Genomic DNA, 15535 nt, shown 5'->3' with positions numbered 1-15535 from the left:
CAGTGAGACTCCTATCGCACTCACTCCGGACACACGAGGACCCTCCTCTCTTCTGCACCCCTCAGCCTCCCACCCAGAATCAAGCGGACCCACCCACCCACCCAGCCAGCCAGCCTGCCTTCTCCCATGCCCTCGCGCGCGCGCGCAGCGGGGTACCCACCAGGCGGCCCCCCGCACAGCACCTCGTTTGGGCGCCGCAGCTGAAACTCCCGGTCCCAGCGCGGCCGGGCGGGTCTGGCTCCCCGCCGCCCCCCGGGGCCCCGCAGGTAGCGGAGCAGGGAGGTGGGGGTGGGGGCGCGGGAGCGCCGGCGGGGCGGGGCCCGCGGGGTGGGGGCGGGGGCCTGGCGGCCAGGCCCGGCCGCGGAGCTACAGGGGACAGAGCGCGCGAGGCGCGTGGAGCCAGCTGCAGCCGCAGCCCGAGCAGGAGCCCGCGCCGGCGCCGCCATGCCCCTGGCCTTCTGCGGCAGCGAGAACCACTCGGCCGCCTACCGGGTGGACCAGGGCGTCCTCAACAACGGTTGCTTCGTGGACGCGCTCAACGTGGTGCCGCACGTCTTCCTGCTCTTCATCACCTTCCCCATCCTCTTCATCGGTGAGCGCTCGGGGCGAGCGGCGGAGGAGGGGAGGGCGAGGCCGGGAGGGAGGAGGAGGCGCTGCGTCCTGCCGCTCTTGGTGTCCCCTTGCGGGCGGGCGATCGCCGCTCGCCTCCCTCCGGGGTTCCCCTGCTCTGTGTGATGCCCCTCGGTCCCTGCGCTCGCACCTCCGCGCAGCCCTCACCACTGGGATGTCCCTGAAACCTCACCAACCACAACGGAAGCTCCTGACCCAGAGGACCCCCAAGTTTTGCCACCGCAGGGCTCGAGCCGGAATGGAGAAAGGGGAAGGCAGGGGGTCTCTGTCCGCGCTGGAAAGGTCGGGAGGGGGTCGGGCTGTACTCTCAGAGGCGCTAGGTAGGGAGCCGGGTCACCCCTCCCCCAGGGCACCCTCATGTCAGCCGCCACTGGGGCCCGGAGGAGAGCAGCCTGCGCCTCGGAGGCTGGGATGGAGGCCCTGCGAGCCCTCGGCTGAGCCGGACAGTGGTGGTCAGCAGTCTCCGGAGATCCTGGGATCCCACTCGCCCTGAGCGAGAAGAGGCTCCGCTTCCCCAGCCAACCCCATCCGGGCGCGCGTGTGCCTAGAGTGCAACTTCTCAGGCTCCATCAGTGCAGAGCCCATCCGACTTAGCAGCGACCCGGAGGCCCCCAGAGTCCTGTTTGAAAACCCTCTGCAGAGCTGGGCGGAACCGCCCGGGAGGTTTTCAGTGCCTCTTTCCTGGGGTTCCCTGTATGTCTCTCCAAGACCTCGAATTTCACAAGCTCTGTCAACTCACAGGGTGTCCCATGATTCCCCCAAAACCTGTTAATTCCCTCTAATTAAGAAAAAAAGCAAATCTTAACATTCATACACAGCTTTTGGGAAGAAAGGAAACATTCTCACAGAATTAAAAAGAGGAGGATGCTGCAGAAGCAAAAAGTTGCTAGTTACTGACAAAGACAATTAGAAATAGGAAGGAAACTATGCTCACAGATACATCAAAAATTGTACCAGCATTTACACTGTTGCTCTAAACCAGATGGTTTATTTACGCTGTAGTTTGTCACATGAAAAGCCAGATATAAAATGGGTACCCACACATGTGGGCCTCCGTGGGTCTGGGCTTCATGCAAAGACATTTAGTTCAAGTGAACAGACTGGGGCACTGTCCTGGGTACACTCCTCACCCCACCATGGGCCCAGTGCCTAAGCACCTTCCTGGGGTTCAGGAAGCCTCCTCCAGGTGAGCCAGGCTCCCCGCCTCTTCCCCGTCTCCTTGCAGGATGGGGCAGTCAGAGCTCCAAGGTGCACATTCACCACAGCACATGGCTCCACTTCCCTGGGCACAACCTGCGCTGGATCCTGACCTTCATGCTGCTCTTCGTCCTGGTGTGTGAGATCGCGGAGGGCATCCTGTCTGATGGGTGAGTGGCTCTCAGAGGGCCGAAGAGAGAGGATCTCTTCCAGGGTGCCTCCCGAAAGGCCCAAGGAGACCCCAGCTCACCTTTACCCCATGAGTCGATATGGTTTCATTTGCTAATAAATTCAGCAACCGTTTACCTAACATCTGTGTGCCGAGCTCTCTGTGCCAGGCACTGGACACTTGGAGAATCATACCCTACCCAGATCTGCACATCAAGACCCAGTGAAATAATCCTAGAATTTATTAGAGTACCGTAGCTTCTGTGGATATACTCAGCCTCCCTCACAGGCTGTTGGAGTTACCTTCTCAGGGCAAAAAATCACTCTTGCTTGAGACCTTTCCTTGGCTCCCAGTTGTTTTCAAGGTCCCAAGTGCTTAGCCTGGTACCCAGGTTCCTCACAGCTGGCCTTCCCTGTCTCGAGCCTCATTCCCAAAGGCCTTCTCCCCGTGCCCACCTTTCCCAGGGCCTCACAGCATACGCTCCACACCTCTGCCACTGCACAGGTCACACTGTATGTTCTCATCTGTATCTATTTGCAAACTCTTTCCCCCTAAGCCAGAAAGGCCTCAGAACTGGAAGCTGCATTTTATTTATCTTTGTATTTACCGTGCAAGGCACATGAGAAAGTTCCATAGACCCTTAGTGACTCCTTAAGAGAATAAATGAAATAATCTTACAAGTAAGTACTCTGGGAGGATAAACGAAGGCAGATTGGGCAAGCTTCATGGTTGAGGGGGCTTCTGAGCCGAATCTGGAAGGATGACTAGGGTTCCGAGGAGCAGAGGAGTTCCGGAGAGGGTGGGAGCGGTGCAGCGGGGCTAGTGTGAAACACACCAGAACTGTGAAGGCTGAGACTTGGACACTGAGGGCCTCTCCAGGAAGGTTTCCAATGCCAGGCTGAGGGTTTGAGTTGAAATTTGCAGGCAGTTTAGAAGCGATGTAATCAGCACAGCACTTGGAGGTGAGAACTTGAGGGCAGGGTGGCAGCAGTGAGTAGCTGGAGGCAGAAACAGCACCTAGGAGGTGACTGCGGTAGTCTAGGTGAGAGATGACTGCAGCTGAAAGTGGTGTGTCAGTAGCTGGGGGTGCAGACAAGGAGGAGGTGAGCAGCCATCGCATTAAGGAAGAATGACTCCCTGGGTGAAGGGGTGGTGGAAGGTGGTGGGCATTTGGCTTAAATAGCTGAGTCCAACCTCTGTAAGCGGGGATTAGACTATGCTCAGATTCCACTCCTGCCAACCCTGGCTTCTGGAGTTGGACGACTGGGGGAGGGGATCGGGGATCCCCACCCCCATCGATACACATACTCCCTCACCCTCCATTCCCACTGCATCCTGGCTTCAGAGATAATCTCTGTGATAACTGCTTGCTTTGGGCTTCCTCCAAAGCCCAAGGGATGAGTAGGACAAGAATGCATACTGCCACATAACTAGCAGGTGAGAAGTCTACCTCCTGCCTTCCATCCCAGCACCCTTTCCAAAGCAGCGCAAATGCCAGAGAGGGGAGGGCTGCCTTGTGAGCCCTGGGGCCAGAAGATACTCACTGGGCTATAAGGAACAAAGCAATGGAGAGGAAAACATCATATCTGTAGAGAAAGTAGATCTTGGTCTTCACCAGCGTTTCTGCTATGCCGCGTATCAGCCGTAGGATTTTGGACAAGTCACCCAGCCTTCCTGGGCCTCACTTTCTCTACCTGTGAAATGAGCTTCATAATCCTTGCCTGACCTGCTTCATAGGAGAGTCCAGGATGATCTTAGAGCATGGAGAGAATGCAGAGTGCAGAGTGGCAGAGCCCTGGGCAGATAATACACTCCCAGGATGTGGGAGACTGGAAAAAATCTGGCTGGGGACTCCTTCCTGCTGGCTGTTCAGCGGACCCCCCTGTGTGGGCAGCACCTGTATCCCAAACCTCTCTATGCTCAGTGCTATCAGCTCCCCAGAGGGTGAGTCAGCTCCTCAGTTGGGCACTTGTCACCTAGTGTCTGCTGGTTTCCATCTGTAGCCTACACCCCTGGGCAGGTGAGTATGAAAGAGGGACATGGGCAGGGAATCAGACTGGAGAAGCCTTAGTCCCTGCCTTCTGACACCCCCAATCCACCCACCCTGGGTTTACAGACTTGCTGAGCAGTCTACAGGGCAGATAAGAGAGGGGGTGTTAAAGCAGTGGTCTTCAAGTATAAGCCTCATTTGGGCTTCCCAGGTGGTGTTAGTGGTAAAGAACCTGCCTGCTAATGCAGGAGACACAGGAAACATGGGTTCAACCCCTCGGTAGGGAAGATCCCCTGAAGGAGGGCATGGAAACCCATTCCAGTATTTTTGCCTAGAAAATCTCATGGACAGAGGAGCCTGGCAAACCACAGTCCATGGGGACACAAAGAGCCAGACACAGATGAAGTGACTTAGCATACATGCAAGCTTCTTAAAGTGATTAATTAAGGTATCTAACCTATAGGGCTTCTTGTCTTCCTTTAAGAATTATTTCTCTGTGGTGCTCTGAATTTAGAACAACCAAACGTTTTTAGGTTATTTAGAAATTTTTTTTCTTAACGTAGAATGTTTTCCCAGACCAGCATAAACTGGAAAAAGCTCTGTAGAAACTTTTACCTAATTTGTTTTCTAAGTCAGTATGTATTATTCAATAAAGCAGCCAAATCTGTTTAAGTCGTGTCATAAAATTCTTATTTCAATTATGGTTATTCATTGTCATTTTATCTTATAAAATATTTATTATTTCTACCTTCTACTGCAAACCAAAGACTGTATTTAAACTTATGAAATAACATTTTAGATGTCACTTAAAATCTATGCAGGGGTACAGAGTTCCTCAAAATTCTTTCTTTTTAAAAAATGTTCTATGTATTTCTTTTAAAAATGTTTATTTACTATTTTTTTGTCTGTGCCAGTCTTAGTTGCAGCATGTGGGCTCTAGTTCCCTGACCAGGGATCGAGCCCAGGCTCCCTGCCCTGGGAGTGTGGTATTTAGCCACTGAACTGCCAAGGAAGTCACTTCAAAGTTATTTCAAGGAGTACAGAGGCGAGAGTTTTGAAGGACCCTGGGCAGGGTGTTGGCTGTTCCCAATGTCCCCACTAGTGACTGCCTTGTACCTCCTATAACAGTGTGAAGGCCTTGTGCTGAGACTAGCCACTAATCAAGGCTTGAAGAATATCAACATTTACAGTCTCATTTAACAAGAAATCTGGAGGCCACCTTTTTTAGTTGGTGTGGTGGCTTAGTGATGGCATCAGGACCCCAGCTTCTCTGCATTCTGGTTGCAGGCTAGAAGCTTTGCAGCTGTAACTGCCAAGGCCAGCTTCCCTCTGCCAGATCCTGTAAGCGTGAACCCAGGGAGAGAAGACCATGAATTTCAAAGTCTGAACGCCAAACCCTCATAGCATCTCCGTGTGAACGCCTGGGCCCCTTAGTTAACAGACCTGTTTGGGGTACTGCCAAGCAGAGCTGCCAACATATAGCCGCCATTCGTGTGTTGTGGAGGCCACACTGCATGTTGCGCCCTAAACACAGGGCCTGGGCTACTCTGTTGGGGTATGGCACAGCTCACCCACATCTCCTCTCTCCTTCTCTCTTGCCCTCCTCTCAGGGTGACCGAGTCCCGCCATCTCCACCTGTACATGCCGGCCGGGATGGCGTTCATGGCCGCTGTCACCTCTGTGGTCTACTATCACAACATTGAGACCTCCAACTTCCCCAAGCTGCTGATCGGTACGGAAGCGGGAGGGGTGAGAGGGGGAGGGAACAGGGACTTCGATTTGTTCCTGTGCCAGGCGCTGTTCTAGGCGCTGGAGGTTCAGAAGTGGAGAAAAATCCCTGCCATTGTGGAGCCTCCAGACTGGTGGAGGAGACGTACAGACAAAGACAGTAGACAAACAAGTAGTGATGATGCTAAGAACAGAAAGTAGAGTAAGGAAAATGGTAGAGAGGAAAGGTTGTGTTGCTGTCTCTATAGGATGCCCAGAGGAGGCCTCTGGTAAGAGTGAGCATGCAGACTTTGGGGGGTAGATGTTGCATGCAAATGGTAAAGCAAGTGCAAAGACCTTCTGATAGGCGCAAACTTGGCAAAGAAGCTGGTGTGGGCCAAGGCAAATGCGGGGAGAATGGTTGAAGGTTAGGTCGGGGGCCAGGAGAGGATCAGAAGACTCCTAGGCTTTGGGCCTGGGCACCTGCATGAACAGTGTGTGATTGACCAACGTGGCAAAGAGCAGGAGTTGGGGTGTTTAAGTCACCCTGAGTTGAAACAGCCAGCTCAAGTATCAGACAGGCAAGTTGGGCACTCAGGGGAGGTCTGGGGCAGTAGGTGGCATGTAAAACTTGAGCCCAGATGAGGTAATCTTTAGAAAAGAGAAGGGCCCCAGGACCAGAGCCTGCGGTTTGCCAACGCTTAGGAGTGCCCGCTTAGACCTTCTGACACCATGTGGCTGGGGTCCCAGGCAGAAACAACAGTGATGACTGTTGACCCTTATTGAAACTGTACTGTGTGCCAGGCTCAATGCTAAGCTTCCTCCATGCATTATCTCACTTACCCCTGACACTCTCCCTCTTGTACTGTTGCTATCCCCGTTCTACAGACATGAACACTAAACTCAGAGGTTACACATAATGACAGTGAACACTCATTAACACCTCCTATGTGTCAGGCACAATCCTAAGCTTTTTACATGTATTAACTCCATGTAATCCTTACAACAACTCTATGAGGGAGGTACCATTATTACCCTTTTGCAGATCAGGAGCCAAGGCTCAGAAGTTAAGTGGTTTGCACTAGTCTTCCCAGCTAGTCAAGGGGTAATATCTGGTTTAGAACCCAGGAGTCTGGAACCGAAGCAGGCTCTTAAAAAGAATGAAGCTGTGTGTCTAAAAGTCCTCAGACTGTGTTGGACCCGAGGTGTAAATCCACAGACCTTCCTCTGTGTGGGGCTCGGTCTGCATGCCTAAGGCCAGGCTGTACGTCTGACTGTTAGCTGTGGTCAGACTGTGTGTCATTAAGTCAGACCATGATTTTTAGAAGTCACAGCATTAATTGACATCTGGAGTCTGAAACTCTCTGGGATAAGCCAGAGATAGCCTGGTGTCATGAGTGGGAACCGGGTGCTTCCCAAGACAGTCTCAGGTCTGCCTTCCTGGGAAGGTGGAAGCTGCACTCCATCAGGATCGTCCAAGAGATGCCCTCTCCCCAGAGCCCCCCATGTGATTGTGGTTGGGGGACTGAGGGGCAGCAGGTTAAATACAGGCTTCAGAGAGCCTCCCGCACCAGTGTCTGAAGCAGGTTCTCATGCATAGAGACCCCTCCTTATTCGCCAGGCTCGGCTGACCAGTGCCGCTGGAAACACCCTATCTGCACATCTGGCACGTTTATTTTGTCATTCTCCAGAAAGCATATAATATTCTCTTCCTAAAGCACCAATTGGGCTTCCCCTAGCTCAGCAGTAAAGAATCTGCCTGCCAATGCAGGAGATGTACAGTTTTGATCCCTGGGTTGGGAAGATCCCCTGGAGAAGGGACTGGCAACCCACTCCAGTGTTCTTGCCTGGGAAATTCCATGGACAGAGTAGCCTGGCAGGCTACCGTCCAGGGGGTCGAAAGAGTTGAATACGACTTAGTGACTCAACAACAACAATGAAGCACAAGTTACCACCCTTGGACAGACCAGAATTTCTCCAAGGAACAAGGACTAACTCCCTCCATTCCCCTTAGGTAGAGTTTTGCTGTCCGCGGAGCCGGAAGTTCTAGAACAGGGAAAAGTGAAAAGGATGCACCCCATGGGCTGCAGGGCAGTGAGTATTAGAGAAAGAACTGTCCTTCTGTGGAGGCTACTGTCTGGTCACAGGTCTGGAGTCCTGTAGAAAGGTGAACCGTGACGCAGCTTACAGTGTCCTGAGAAGTAACCTTGTTCGTGGACCTGGGTGAGATCAGGAGGTATTTTATGGGAACATCATGTTTGAGTTGAAAACGGAAGGATAGGTAGGAACGAGTTGGGGAAAGGGACAGGGAAATACTTCAGATGAAGGAGCAGCATATGCAAAGGCCCAGAGGCAGAAGAAGGAAAGCACATTAGGAAATCTGGGGTGGGGGAGAAGCGGTGCTGGAGTGCAGCGGGCAGAAGGGAGCTGAGCTGTGAAGGCTGGAGTGGCAGGCGGGGCAGGACCTTGAAGGCCACACCACAGGCGTTGGTCTTTATCCCAAGGACAATGGGAAGCCATTGAGGATATGTAACATAAAACTTGTTTTAATCACTTTTAAGTGTACACTTCAGTGGCATTCAATGCTTTCACCTTGTTGGATAAATATCACCACCATCCATCCCCAAAACTCTTTCATTTTCCCATTAAACAATAGCTGTACACATTAAGCAATAACTACCCTCAACCTTTTAAAGCTGGCTTTCTACTTTCTGTCTCTGTGAATTTGGCTACTTTAGGCACCTCGTTTATGTTAAATCGTGCACTATTTTGTCCATTTAAAGTTCATTTAACTTTGTTTTATAGTTTCAAGATTCACCCATTTGTAGCACGTGTCAGAAAGTTCTTCCTTTTTAAGGCTAAATGACTTCCCATTGTGTATGTCTCTCTCTGTGTGTATATATATATATATATATTCCATTGTGTATATACACATTCCATTGTATATATATATATTTTATACGTATACCATATTTTATTTATACATTCATCCATCAATAAGCAGTTGAGTTGCTTCCACCTTTTGGCTATTACAAATTATGCTGTTATGAACATGGGTGCATTGAGATCTTAATTTATTAAATGTGTTGGTCTCTGGAGGGCGGGAGGGGAAGTAGGGAAACCATGAGAAATCTCTAACGGTAGTCCAGAGGAGACATGATGGTGGCAACCCAGGTGGCCACCCAGATGGACAGAAGTGGATGGATTCAAGATAATTAGGAAGTAAAATAGAATTTGGTAATAGGTAGGATGTGGGGGTGAGGGAGAGGAGAGCGAGGGAAGAAGTAGAGGTAATGAGAATTCAGAGGGGCTTTTTTTATCACTTTACTTTTTTAACTTTTTATTTTCTATTGGAGTATAGTTGACTAACAATGTGGTAGGTTCAGGGGAATTCAGAGTTTAAAGCTCAGCAGCAGCCTCTGTGCTGTTCTTTCCCCTCTCCTGTTCTCTCAGACAAGCCCTAAGCTTTTACTGGGCACTGCTCTATCTGGCCACAGGCTGAGGACTCAGCACTGTGGGGTAGGATTGTGGAAATTACCCCTGGGCTTAGTCCTGGGTCCACCACTAACTCTCTGTGTGACCTTGGACAAGACGCTCAGGCTCTCTGAGCCTCAGTCTCCCCATCTGGACAGGAATAGTAAGTCCCTGGCTAAGTCATAGGGTTCTTATAAAGATCAAATCAGATCCTGTCTGTTAAGCATTAGAGGCAAGACCAATCTGAGACGTATTTACAGGTCTTGGTCCCAGTAGGAAACCCTCCCGAAGGCCTCCAGAGCTTCTGGTGCCTGGGATAGAGTCTATTGGGAGAGTATAGGTGTGGAGGCAGGGGTATGGCCTCCAGCTAGGGGATTCCTTGTGACCCGGAGACCAGACTCAGCTGAGAGCATCCAGACTTGAGGGCTGGGGCCAGAAGCAGACACTCCTGCCTTCTATCCTGATGCTCTCACTCCAGGACCTGAGATAGGTGGCATTCGCCCTCCCCAATTCAGTGTCTCAACCTAGTTCCCAGCCCAGAGCCAGGCTGAGACAGACCGCAGCAACTCCAGGCATTTGGGCTTACCTTACATCATATATAAGATCCCATATGTCATATATCGTAAACCATATGACTCTAGGGAGTAAAGGGGAAGGACCACCTATGCTAAAGCTCTCCCTAAAGGGGGACTTAATTACTGCTCTCTTTTGTCATCACCAGTAAACCAAAACCGGCTGGTTTATTGGTGGATTTGAATGGAGTAGATAGGAATTTAGAGGATAGAATCCACCAATGGCTTCTGACATTTATGGTCCCAGGTCTGAAATCTGGAGATAATAAATATATTAAAGCACTCAGTGTGTGCCAGGCTCACTGTGCTAAATGCTTTCCATAGATTGCTCACAACAACCTTTGAGGTAGTAATATTATTTTTCCCATTTATGGATGAGGAAACTGAAGCCTAGATGGGTTAAGTTACTTTCTCAGGATCATGTCGCCATTAAGTCACAGAATCTGAGCCCAAGTGTATCTGGCTACAGGCCCAGCTCTAACCACAATATGCACTGCCTCACAGGAATGTGACTCACTTTTTTTTGTATCCCCCACTCCCCAGGCTCCCTGAAGAGCATCATCATGCCATAGTGGGCTCTGGGTGAGGTGGGCCAGGGACCTAGGCCCTCACCCTCCCTCTGGCATTAGCTTGCAGAGAGCTTGGGCAGGTCCCCTCCTCTCTCTGGGTCTCAGCTTCCTCATCTGTAAAATTAAAGGACTAGATTGAAGGACCTTTAAGATATTCCCAAACTGGGGATTCCACAAGGAAGTCATTATAAGGTGGAACCTACATGTATTAGGCATTAGGCTAGCCCGGTTATGCCACTTAATGGCTGTGTGACCTTGTATCAGTTACTAAACCTTTCTGATTCCTTTATCTGTTTAATAGAGGGTGATGGCAGGACTTTGCTCACAAGACTTTGTAAGAAATAAATGAGATAAATATTTTTTAAGTACTTATTTGATACAGTGCCTATAACTTAGCTAAATTCAAGAAATAATTTCACCATTTTTCTTCTCATTTATTATAAAGGAAAATTTGGCTGACCACCTTGACTTATAGGATTATTATTATCTCTGAACATGCCTGTCATGAATGTTTTAATGTATGCACATTGCTTCTCTGGTAGCTCAGATAATAAAGAATCTACCTGCAATGCAAGAGACCCGGTTTCAGTCCCTAGGTGAGGATGATCCCCTGGAGAAGGGCATGGCAATCCTCTCCAGTATTCTTGCCTGGAGAATTCCATGGACAGAGGAGCCTGGTGGGCCACAGTCCATGGGGTCGCAAAGAGACGTGAATGAATGACTAACACCTTTACTTTCACTGTCTCAAAATCATATACTCTTATATTCACACACACAGACATCTCTCACTCTGAGTGTGCTTGCCCACAGGCACACCTCCTCCCTGACACACTTTTCTCTCCTCTTGCACACACTTGCGCACGCGTGAGTGCACACACATGCACATATATGCACCCACGTCCTCCCTGCTCTCTCGCCTCTCCCCGGCAGCCCTGCTAGTCTACTGGACCCTGGCCTTCATCACCAAGACCATCAAGTTTGTCAAGTTCTATGACCACGCCATTGGCTTCTCGCAGCTGCGCTTTTGCCTCACGGGGCTGCTGGTGATCCTCTACGGGATGCTTCTCCTTGTGGAGATCAACGTCATCAGGGTGAGGGTAAGCAGGCCCCCCTGGGCTACACCCACCTGCGGACACACCTGGGCCAGGGCGGGGCTGCTGACCAGGGTCCTGCCCCTGGATGTGGACCGCCACCCTGCTTCTTAGCCAAGTCCTAGAAGGAGTCAGCTTCTTTCACCTGTCCTCAAAAGGCGAGTTGAGGCCAGTGAGGGATGTTTCAGGAGGAACGGTCCATCCAGCCCAGCAGCCCTCTACCCCAGGCTCCCAGGGGGAGAGGAGGTGACAGCTGAGGCTATAGGATCTGGGTTTGATAGGAAATAAAACTTCAGGTTCTGGCTTCTCTGAGTTTGATTTTTTTTTTCTCTTTGAGGTGGGGGGGCTTGTTTTATTTTAATGTATTCATATAATTACACATGAGTTAGTAAATGTGGTAAGTGTGGCTACATACATATCTTTTGAGTTTGGGTTTTTTTTAATCATTTCTGCTTGCTCCCTTTTCCTCTCTGAGATTCATACCTTCCGCTTCCTCAACCAGTCCCTCCCCAGGTAACCCAGATTAACATTCTAGTATGTATCCTTTCATTCTTGTTATTAATATATTGTGCTTACATACTTGCATCTATTAAGGATATCTCCATAACATAAATAGGTATTGTTTCTTTCAGTGTTTGTTTTGTAAAAATGGGATCATATTACATACAGTTTTTTGCATCTTGTTTTTCTCATCTATCAGATATCTCTTAGGACTTCCTCCAAGTGTAGTATGGTTAATTTAGTTTTCTTAATGGCTGCATAATATTCCATTGTGTAACTGAGCCATTACCCTATTGATGGGCATTCACTTTGTTGCCAATTTTTTGTTGTTGTTGCCAATTTTTTGCCATCACAAGTAATGGTGTGTTAAACATATTTGTATCTATGTAAAGCTGCTTCTATTTCTATGGGAGAGAATCCAAGGAGCAGAGTTGCTGGCTCAAAGGGCCTGTGTGTTTGAAATGTTAATTGATGTTGCAGATTGCCTTTCAGAAATGCTGTAATCTACCAGCAATGAATTAGAAAGCCCTTTCCCTTCCTCCAGCCAGCAATGTGGGCTATAGCCTTCTCTAATTTGGGCCAGTCTGATGAACGTGAAGTGCTACTTTAATTTGCATTTCTCTGACTCCTCTGCTTTTAGTTGGTGATGTGCAACGTACAGAGGCTTTCATATTCTCTGCCTCCACTGACTCTTGCAGCATTGCTGTGATACAAATAAAATCCCCTTTTTAGATGAGATGTTTTAAGATGAGGTTTGTCCAAAGATACCTTGCTAGTAAGTGGAGGGGGCAGAATTCGAACCCAGGTCTGCATGGGTCCACAGTCTGCAAACCCTATATGAACATGGTGGTTTCTTCAGATTTGTGGGAGAGAGAAGATGGCATTGGGAGATTCCTGCTCTTGCCCAACCCAACCCAGCCCAGGGGATTCAAAGTAGGACCTCGATGAAGAGTTATGAGTCAGGAGGCCCTGGCACTGGTGGTCAAGAGGAGTTGGGAGAGTCTTTTTCCTGGGAAGAGGCAAATGATGGACTGACCTGTTAGAAATCAAGGGAGGGATGACACAACCCCAGATCTCTACTGGGACAAAGCAGAGGCGACGAGAAGTTGCACTTACCCTCCCCCGTGTCCCGTGCGCCCACAGAGGTACATCTTCTTCAAGACGCCAAGGGAGGTGAAGCCCCCAGAGGACCTGCAGGACCTGGGGGTGCGTTTCCTGCAGCCCTTTGTGAACCTGCTGTCCAAAGGCACCTACTGGTGGATGAACGCCTTCATCAAGACGGCCCACAAGAAGCCCATCGACCTCCGAGCCATTGGGAAGCTGCCCATCGCCATGCGGGCCCTCACCAACTACCAGCGGCTCTGCGAGGCCTTCGATGCCCGGGCGGTCAGTGGGGGAGTGATCACACTGTCCGCTCCTTGCGCTCTGGTTTAACGTCACAGACAGGGAGCTCAGAAAGCATCAGGTCAAACCCCTGATGGGACAGTGGGGAAACAGTCCCGTGAGGGAAAGAGACTTGCCCTAAGTCACACAGTGAACCAGGGAGAAGTCCAAGACCAAAGACCCACAGGATAGTCACAGCGGGAATGGTCCTCATGGTTTAGGTCACCTAGGCTAACACTTTCATTGTCCATGTGGGGAAACTGAGGCTCTAAAGGGAGGTAACCCTACTGGATTTCCTGTGTCTTAAGGTCTTTCTTTTGGAGCTCAGTGACTTTACAGGTGGGGATTGTCACCCATTTGGAGAGCAAGGGCATTAGTGGCCTAATCCTTGCAATAACTCTATGAGTTAGGCCAGAAGGCATCTCCTCAAATCACTGATGAGAAAACTGAGGCCCTGAGAAAGGCCATGACCTCCCCAGAGATAGCCTACCTCTGGCAGGTGGCAGAGCCAGTCACCTGACTCCCAATCCAGTGCTCGTTCACTGCCGCTGCCCTAGCATTTCAGAGGAAAACACCAAGAGAGACACAGTGGCATTGGACTGACATATGCCATGCCCTGGTTACAGCACTATGCTCACCACACAGTCCCTGCCCAGCTGTGTGACCTTGATCCATCACCTGGCCTCAGTTTCCCTATCTGGACCACGTTAGGTCTCTATATGGACCCATACAACCATGCACTTGGTGGCTCTATAACTTCTTCCCTGACTCCAACTTTTTGCAGCAGACGTGGCCACTGGGTTTCTCTAGGCAGCAGGAGCCAGGGGTTCCCTGGGAGGCTGGGCCCTGCTGTGACTGGGCCCTCAGCCACTCTGACTCTGTCTTTCTGGGCAGCGGAAGGACATGCAGAGCACACAAGGTGCCCGGGCCATCTGGCAGGCCCTCTGCTGTGCCTTCGGGAGGCGCCTGGTCCTCAGCAGCACGTTCCGCATCTTGGCTGACCTGCTGGGCTTCGCCGGGCCACTGTGCATCTTTGGAATTGTGGACCACCTTGGGAAGGAGAATGGCGTCTTCCAGCCCAAGGTAGGCCCCCAGGGGTAGAGCAGGGCATGCTCTGCAAGGTTTTCACTCACTTGTGAGAACAGGCAAGAGGTTGATGTGTGTGAGAGTGGATGCACAGAGCAGTTTCTCACCATGCAGAGCCCTTAGCAGTATCTGTCTCTAGGAGATGTCTGCATCTGGTCAGCAGAAATGCTAGAAGGCAAACTTGTGCCCCTAGAGAATTTATGGTGCCCTACGCTTTTGACTTAGCAATTAAACAGCGGCATACCGTAATCACCATAATACCTCTCTCGGTTATGTCGTCATTCAGAAAGTTGCAGGAAGTGTCTAAAGCTTTTATTTATTAGTTTTTAATTCATGCTGTCTTAACAGACTCTCGATAACTTTATGGGATCTCTGTTCTTCAGTTTTGTATGCTCATAGCACTTGAGGCTCTGCAGGGCCACTTTGGTGACTGCTGTTGTGGGGAGGAGAGTGGGATACCTCTGTCTGTGAGGCTTTTTCTCTCTCCACTCCAAATTTTGTTAAAAGCTGCCCCAGTTTTATAAACATGTTAGAACTTCCCATTAAAATTTGTTTTAAAAAAAGAGTTCTGTCTCTTAAAAGTATTTGAAACCCATTGGACTAGATGATACCCAATGGCCTTTCCGGCTTTAAAGATGCTACAAACTGAAATTTGTCAGACAACAGAGACAGAAAATCTTTCTGGGGTTCGTTTTCCTTCCTTGGGGCAATGGCATTCACTCTGGGGGTGAGGGTGGAGTACCTAATTCTTTCATCTGTTTCTGTGCCGCTGCTTAGGTTTCTTATTGCTCTGTCGCTCAGTCACATCCGACTGTTTGTGACCCCCACAGACTGCAGCACGCTAGTACTTCCCTGTCCTTCACTATCTCCCAGAGTTTGCTCAAACTCATGTCCATTGAGTCGATGATGCCAGGTTTAGATGGCCACAAAATGGAAAACTTTTCACCTCTAATAAGATTCAGAGTCTTACTTCCCCAGCAGGAACATCATTATAACCTTTTAACCACAAATAGATAGTCCAAAAAAGATGCAGGTAATTACTAATTAGGGATCTGATTACTAATTTACGACTTCCCCTTGTGTAGTATTATCCATCTCGTGGGTTCCATAACTGCAGATACCATTTAATTCCCAGGAGGTGCATATGAATTTTTTTCCAGAGACAT

At 49.9% G+C, this 15535-nt stretch overlaps 1 protein-coding gene across 4 annotated transcripts in view; it reads left to right on the top strand.

Moving 5' to 3' along the window:
• The first annotated feature begins 444 nt into the window (after positions 1-444).
• ABCC8 (ATP binding cassette subfamily C member 8) overlaps positions 445-15535 on the top strand; it is a 77927-nt gene continuing 62836 nt past the window's right edge. For 2 of the 4 annotated variants that reach the window (XM_065944175.1, XM_065944174.1), the window contains exons 1-6: positions 445-592; positions 1856-1997; positions 5597-5718; positions 11239-11405; positions 13044-13283; positions 14178-14366. In XM_065944175.1, coding sequence (XP_065800247.1) covers positions 445-592; positions 1856-1997; positions 5597-5718; positions 11239-11405; positions 13044-13283; positions 14178-14366 — 1008 coding nt within the window. Of the gene's footprint in view, positions 593-1855; positions 1998-5596; positions 5719-11238; positions 11406-13043; positions 13287-14177; positions 14367-15535 lie in introns of all 4 variants that reach the window. The other 2 variants (XM_065944173.1, XM_065944172.1) reach the window with 1 other exon arrangement.

Source organism: Muntiacus reevesi, chromosome 9 (genome assembly GCF_963930625.1).
Source record: "Muntiacus reevesi chromosome 9, mMunRee1.1, whole genome shotgun sequence".
Taxonomy (NCBI): Eukaryota; Metazoa; Chordata; class Mammalia; order Artiodactyla; family Cervidae; genus Muntiacus; species Muntiacus reevesi.
Note: the sequence above shows the minus strand (reverse complement) of the source record. Positions and strands in the feature narration are given on the sequence as shown.